Source organism: Centroberyx affinis, unplaced genomic scaffold, assembly GCF_046629955.1.
Source record: "Centroberyx affinis isolate AG114_WGS23_722 - 3 ecotype Tasmania unplaced genomic scaffold, CSIRO-AGI_Caff_v1 ptg000246l_1, whole genome shotgun sequence".
Classification (NCBI taxonomy): domain Eukaryota; kingdom Metazoa; phylum Chordata; class Actinopteri; order Beryciformes; family Berycidae; genus Centroberyx; species Centroberyx affinis.
Genome location: NW_027278929.1, coordinates 42074 through 49831, shown reverse-complemented (window position 1 = coordinate 49831; position 7758 = coordinate 42074). Strand labels below are relative to the sequence as shown.

Sequence of the window (7758 nt, the reverse complement as noted above, 5' to 3'; positions counted from 1 at the left end):
CGTAACCCAGTAAGGCCGGTCAGATGTCCGTTTGACACACTCTCTGCGGGTGGGGGGGGGGAATACAAGCTGAGATGAGTCATGAGGCAGAACTGAAGCCTTTATTTATAAAAGCTTCAATACACAAACTGATGATCCATATGGCATGTAGTAGACACTCTTTTATGTGAAGCACCCTGCAGTGTCATGAGTGCATACATTTTTAGTATTGTTGAGAATTGAACCCTCTGAGCTTGGCATTGCTAGTGCCACTGAGCTACATAGGATAATATCCATTCATTAAACATAGATCATGTTGTCAAAACCTGTGGTTGAAGATGATTTCCTCCAATTTAACATGATATATCAAAAGCTACAATTTATTTATGTCACAACCCAAGAAATTAATACATTTCTGTTTTTTTTTATTGTATTCTTTGAAATGATTGTACAATGGATTCTAGGAAAAAGTCAAAGAGCACTTTTTAAAAATGAGGGCTGAGGAGGACACAGGATGGTATTTGAAAAGAATAAGGCAATTTCTCTTAAGAACCATTGGGGGAGCTAGCGTTATATGAAAGTATACTATACACCATCTTGAAATGGTGCCCAGGAGTTCTCTAAAACAGCATTCATTTGATCATCATGAATCAAAATTACTTTAACTGCCACTTAAGACATTGCACAAAGACAATGGGAAGTCTCATTACAGTACAAAGAGACAGTGCAAGTCTTCCAATGGACAATAGACTGTAGATATGATTTTACATACTGTATACACAATCAGAAACACTTTAACAAGAACAATAAATGTACAAAAAATTGTCTTGGAAACTGACAACAGAACCTCACAGTGAAAATTGACAGCACAAGAGACACTATGGTGGGTAGATAAATGCTATGACTCATGTCATACATATACAATTCAGCATTCAATATTAAATAGCTAAATGCATTCAAGCAGCCTGGCATGAACTATATGTGTAATTATTGTACTGAATAGAAATAGAAGTATACAGTATGATATCATTAGTGTGACCCTCACCATTGTGACTTGAACCTCCTTTTTTGGATTTTTCTCCTGATTCTAAATATAAAACACTAGAAGGTAAAAACACTGAATTATAATGTAAATTATGTAATTAGTCCCTTACTTTGAGTTACAACTTGTCTTTTGTCAAAATGTCACAGAGAGAAATTCCAGCACATTTATTGTATTGGGTGATCAAAGTGATTCTGCTGCATAAATATATCAAGTGTACTACCATACTGGTACTGTACTGAGTTAATGTAACGGTATATTATGGCAGCATGCCTTTACCCACATAACTAAAAGAAGGTCAAAGTGGAGCCCCTCGTGGGAAAATGGTCATGTTTTGTCAGTGTGGCTCACAGTGGGACAGTTAACTTGTTTTAGGTAACATGCTTGACCTCTCACCCATTATCATTGAAATGTAGCTTATCTGTATTGGTTTTCCTCCAAGCAAAGCAGATAACAACTCTAACCCTAACTAACAGTATGAGGTTATACAAGGACCCAACATGTTCTATAATTGCACCTCCATTTTTACCAACATATATTGTAATTTGACTGCAACAGGAAATTACTGTGCATACATTTTGCTTGTCACAAAGGCAATTATATAGAACTGTCCAACGCTTTGGCAATTCCCCAAGGGAGACAAAACCAATTAGATGCAAGAATTGATAAATAGGCCACAAAAACCTATTTTATTTTACCTAAATTATTCGGTGCATAGGTTGTGACTGATACAAGAATTAAGGTATTCATTCAAATGAAGCAAACCTTCAGGAAAAAAAGGATTGAAAAGATCTAAGATATACTTCTTTCAATATTCCAAAGAAAAATGTTTTAGTGAATCGTATCCATTAAATGAAAGGTTTGAAAGGTATCAGGTATCCATATGAATATATAAGGGATACCTTGGATATAAATACTTACATTAAGGACTATTTCCCCCCGGTACACAGCAAAGCTTGTTATTAACATTGATACCAAAGTTACTTCGGATAGGATACTGCCAAATTCATGTCAAGGACAGCCAGTGCATTACATAACCACTCTCGTGTTTCATTAAGTATTAACTAAGCAAAAATAAACACAGTGAATGGTGCTGGCTTGCCATCTTGCAATACAGTAAAGATTGCACAGGGGGGAGTATTTTTATTTGATGTGACCAAACAAACAAGGTATAAAGAATGTGCATGCCAATAAACATTAGCTATCAGGTGTGCTGAAGAATAAAGACAGCATTTTGGTGAAACTGTGATAAATGTTCCACTATTTGGCACCAATCAGAGAATCTAATTGAGCAAACAAGTTTTTAAGCTGGCTGTTGCAACATTACCTGGATATTGAACTGAGTGAACAAATACTAAAGCAGAGTAAATCTTGATTCAGTTATGCAGACCAAGGTAAGGCTTTTAAAATAGAAATGTGTTTTACATTTCTGCATTTATATGGTATGAGTGCAAGATATAAAAAATTACTTAATATTTTATTATTGTATACTTTATTGTGTTTGCAGGCAGCAGAAAACAGTTTTTATGCGTTAGTGATTCATTTCAGTACAATTAAAATTTGTTCTGTCTGATGACAGAACAAATTTCAGTGCACATTATTCATATTTCTTAAATTGTATAATATAGCGCTGAGACATCTTTGGCAAATTTAAGATCTTTTTCAGTCACTTAGGCAAACACACTGTACACACCTCATGTTTCTTGGTGTCCAACTTGTATAAGCTCTGAAGCTGTTTTTACTTCTGCTGCTTTTGAAACAAGTCAGGAAGCTGTGAGAAAGAACGAGCTGTTAACAGGTGGGACACAAGCGTACCCTCCAAAATGATATTTGCGGGTCCCTCATTGGTCCAGGAGAGAGTGTCAGTGTGTATAAATAACATGAGTGACCCAGGGTTTCGATATCTGCTTTTCTCTCTCACACAGGGAAAACATGAAGTTGCTCATTTTGGTGGCTCTGTTTGGGCTCAGCCTGGCCCAGCACAACCCCCACACCAAGCATGGCAGGACAGCCATCGTCCACCTGTTTGAGTGGCGCTGGGCAGACATCGCTGCAGAGTGCGAGCGCTTCTTGGCTCCCAATGGCTTCGGTGGAGTTCAGGTATGTACGGATGAATACAGGTGTGTAGCACATTCTAAGAGCGGAGGGATATTCTTAATTTACTATAAAGTCTCTATGTTCAGTTTGCACTTATTGCCAACCGGCTTGTGATCACTTTATACTAAATAATACCAAAGGGATGAAAGAGCCAGAACTTAGCTGTTGATGAGTCTGGCTTAGCTGTTTAGGAGACAGTTTGTATTTTGCTCTTAAGTTTTGATCCGGAAGTATCCATACCCAACACCAGAATTTCATTTGGGCAAATAGGGTGAATTTGGGGAGTATCAATTAGACAGGATGCGATGCTCTTCCCTGTTTCAGCCTCATTTTATGATTTAGGCAGATAAAAAAATACAAGTCTTGCGTAGTGTATCTTTAATATCAGAATATACACTGTGTGTGCCTACTATTATGACAACCTACCTAACGAGTTTCAAACCCTTTTGCATAATCCATATGTCAGTCTATGGTCTAAGAATCCTTTAACCTCTTTCTCAGCCTTCACCTACATCTCCACTTTGTAACTAAAGTGGATTTATAAAAACAAGGGATCACAGCTCTCACCTACATATCTATTTCATAGAAAGAGCAGGTGTTCATAATATTTTGAACACTATATCAATTTCTGTGTTGTTCATTTGTGTTGCTCAGATCTCCCCTCCCCATGAGAGCATCGTGGTGACCAGCCCCTGGAGACCCTGGTGGGAGAGATACCAGCCAATCAGCTACAACCTGTGCTCCAGATCTGGCAACGAGAACGAGCTGAGAGACATGATCACCAGATGCAACAACGTTGGGGTAAACTACAGAGCATGAGTGATTAAGTACACGGCATTAGGAACATTGTTTTCCTGCATTTTGACAGCACCTCATCAATCTACAGCTGTGCACAGGACAGCAAACTCTTATTGGATACAATGCATAATTTCACATTATATATATAAATATATATCATTATTTATTTATATTTTTACAATGGTTTTTATAAAGAAATAATAGATGAAACCCTTTTGAAGCAAACTTTTAGATATAACAAAACACTGAGAAGAATAACAATGAGTTGACATAGAATAATAATGATGGTTGATGACATTAAATTATATAGTACAAGTATCCAATGATCCACATCCACATTTACATTTTAGGCAATGAGCTGCTGCTCTTACACAGAGCGACTTACAATGAGTGCAACAAGAGAGTGAGCTTCACTTAGATCACCAACATTACAAACAACCGATAGTAAGGAGTGCCATACTGCTCAGATAATATTCCATCCTGTGACCCTAGAGTGATCATATAAAAGAAAAGCACTGGGAAAAGAAATGAAAGCGAAGAGGCGTAGGAGGGAGCTGTTTATTTGTTGTTTTTCACCCACAATCCTATCTACCCACAGGTCAACATCTATGTGGATGCTATCATCAACCACATGTGTGGAGCCGGCGGTGGAGAAGGAACCCACTCTTCCTGTGGAACCTGGTTCAGTGCCAACAGGAAGGACTTCCCCAGCATCCCCTACACCCACTGGGACTTCAATGACCACAAGTGCAGGACTGGCAGTGGCAATATTGAGAATTATGGTGATGCTAATCAGGTACTGCAAGTGTGTTTAATTTTTTCCCCCCTTTTTATCCAGGCAATTTGACTGAGAGTACATTCTTATTCACAGTAATAGTCTGGGGGAATATAGCTGCACAGTTACAGACATTCTGACACTCCAACCTGGGAGGAATAGGGATTCAAACAATTAACCTTCCAGTCACAAATCCCCACACTAACCTTTAGGCTCACTGTAGCCCGACTCAGTTTGATTTGATTTTTAAACTTGGTCACACTGAATCTAAGTAATTGGATTTATTTGTGGTGGTTGTACAAATCTGAACATGTTTTGTTGCAGGTGCGTGACTGCCGTCTGGTGGGTCTGTTGGACCTCGCCCTGGAGAAGGACCATGTCAGGGGAAAGGTGGCTGACTACATGAACAAGCTGATTGACATGGGTGTGGCTGGATTCAGAGTGGATGCCTGCAAACACATGTGGCCCGGTGACCTGGCAGCTGTGTACGGTCGTCTACACAACCTCAACACCAAGTGGTTCTCTGGTGGCTCCAGACCCTTCATCTATCAGGAGGTAGTTTGGGGTTTTTCAGAGAGAAAAATACATACAAACTGTGTGGGTGACACCAACAGTTGTCACCCACACACAATGAAAAGGAACAAAAAAATCAAGATGACAGACACAAACACACATGAATTGTATACAAACCTCAATATTCAACAACTCAGTATTAGCTGACCAATAACAAGTATATACATACAGTTAATGCTGATCCCAGAGTGAGCAGCAAAAATAGCCAGCGTCCTCAAAAAATAAATGGGCTGTGAAGACATGAATGCTTTATAGCCAAAACATATTCATTAGATCATTCATTATACAAGAGTGCTGGCTATTTTTCCAGTTTTTGTCAATGCTAAAATCATTGATATGGTAGGAGTTACATTAAAGCATTAATCTCTTCATTGCTTGGTGTAAGTGTTGTGAATTCTGTGTTGTTTTCCTTCTAGGTTATTGATCTTGGCGGTGAGCCCATCACATCCAGAGAGTACTTCCATCTGGGAAGGGTGACTGAGTTCAAATATGGTGCCAAACTGGGAACAGTCTTCCGCAAATGGAACGGCGAGAAGCTGTGTTACACCAAGTACGTCTGTGTGTCTGTTGGTGTACCAATGTGCACACATCATGACTATGTATTTGAAGAATTTCATTTAAACATGAGATAGTTACCATGTAGAAGCAACCAGCTCAAAATGACTGGTCATATAAAATTTCTTTTTAAAGGACATCAGGAAACTCCTTGCCAATTACCATTTTCTTGGCTGACAAAACAAATTCTTCAATTCTAAAATCGCATGCTTGTGCCCAGGTCCTGGGGAGAGGGATGGGGTTTCATGCCCAATGGCAATGCTCTCGTCTTCGTTGATAACCATGACAACCAGAGAGGCCATGGTGCTGGTGGCGCATCCATCATTAGCTTCTGGGACTCCAGGCTCCACAAGATGGCTGTCGCCTACATGCTGGCTCACCCTTATGGAGTGGCTAGGGTGATGTCTAGCTTCCGCTGGAACCGCCACATTGTGAACGGAAAGGTACGTTCTCTTTTCATTCATTGTTATATTTAAAGACAACAGCAATTATGCAATGTATGGCAAATATTTTGAGTACAATTCATTTGATTGTTCATTCTTTAGTCCATCTATTTGTTCATTCATTCATTCACTCATACTGTATATCCATCATTATTTGCCAGGATCAGAATGACTGGATGGGCCCTCCCAGTCATGGTAATGGATCCACCAAGCCTGTTCCCATCAACCCCGACCAGACCTGCGGAGACGGCTGGGTGTGTGAGCACAGATGGCGTCAGATCAAGTGAGTCCTCAGAACACAAGAGATGGGGAAATACAGCTCCTGTACACTGAATATCATCCTCTTGTGCTTAGTATTATAGTTCCACACTGAAAGCTGTGCTCATAAGGCTCTTCTGTGTTTTCAAACTTATCTGACAATATCCAAATTATTGTGATGCTGTAAGCTCCACCCATCTGGTGCTAAGACATTTCAAATTATTTACAAATACATTTGACTCAAGTCTTGCCTTCAGTCCAAATTTGTGCTGAATTCTTTCCTACATGTTTACATGCACTTTTCCTCAACCTGAATATTGTTCCAATACTTACTCCAATACTCCCTCTTTTTGTCAAAACACAGTATGATTGATTTTATTTATTCTGTTTCCCCCGTAGGAACATGGTCATTTTCCGTAATGTGGTCAACGGACAGCCACACTCCAACTGGTGGGACAACCAGAGCAACCAGGTTGCCTTTGGACGTGGTAACCGTGGTTTCATCGTCTTCAACAACGATGACTGGTGAGGACAGTTTACTGAACACTCTAACTGTGACTGGCAAAGTGATAATTTGATACAGGACTGGATACAGAGGCATGTCAACAGTTTACAGATTGCCCCAGCATATACTGACACATATGGTATAAGGACTACACCTCCCATGAACAATCAACCACCAGTAATGGTTGTCCAACTTGTCCATATCACCAGTATTGGCTGTCTGTGTCTTGTAATACACTGCATGGCTGTACAGATACTTTTGGAGTAATTATAGTGGAAGTCTGGAAATAGCATCCATTTAACCTGTGTTTTCCTGTGACACCTTCAGGGACCTGGATGTGACTCTGAACACCGGCATGCCCGGTGGCACCTACTGTGATGTCATTTCTGGCCAGAAGGACGGAGGCAGGTGCACCGGGAAGCAGATCAACATCGGGGGTGACGGCCGCGCCCACTTCAGGATCAGCAACAGAGACGAGGATCCATTTGTGGCTATTCACGCCGATTCCAAGCTGTAAACTCATATCAGAACTTACAATAAATCTTATTTGTCAACTTGAATTTTGTGAACTGTTGATTTTGTAGCTATACAAAATTATCCTAAAAATGGTTTGCTAATACTGGCCCAAGAGGAGTATATGTACATACTGACCTGGAGGGGTTGTTTTTGCCTGAAGGGGGGACTATGAGGCTATCACAAAGGGAATATTCCTTAAAGCCACACATGAAGCCAA

The 7758-nt window shown here is 39.9% G+C and overlaps 1 protein-coding gene across 1 annotated transcript; it reads left to right on the top strand.

Moving 5' to 3' along the window:
• The first annotated feature begins 2953 nt into the window (after window positions 1–2953).
• Window positions 2954–7542, top strand: LOC139665355 (alpha-amylase). The gene is made up of 9 exons (XM_071544351.1): window positions 2954–3121; window positions 3773–3919; window positions 4515–4712; window positions 5016–5246; window positions 5681–5814; window positions 6040–6262; window positions 6424–6545; window positions 6920–7045; window positions 7353–7542. Exons 1-9 carry the CDS (start codon window positions 2954–2956, stop codon window positions 7540–7542), a joined length of 1539 nt encoding a protein of 512 aa, XP_071400452.1.
• The last annotated feature ends 216 nt before the right edge of the window (window positions 7543–7758 follow it).

Excerpts from the sequence above, each read along its gene's own strand:
- LOC139665355 (XM_071544351.1), top strand. The coding sequence starts at position 2,954 with ATGAAGTTGCTCATTTTGGTGGCTCTGTTTGGGCTCAGCCTGGCCCAG. Across the intron at positions 3,122-3,772 it reads ATGGCTTCGGTGGAGTTCAG|ATCTCCCCTCCCCATGAGAG; the intron begins GTATGTACGGAT and ends TGTGTTGCTCAG. Across the intron at positions 6,263-6,423 it reads GCCACATTGTGAACGGAAAG|GATCAGAATGACTGGATGGG; the intron begins GTACGTTCTCTT and ends ATTATTTGCCAG.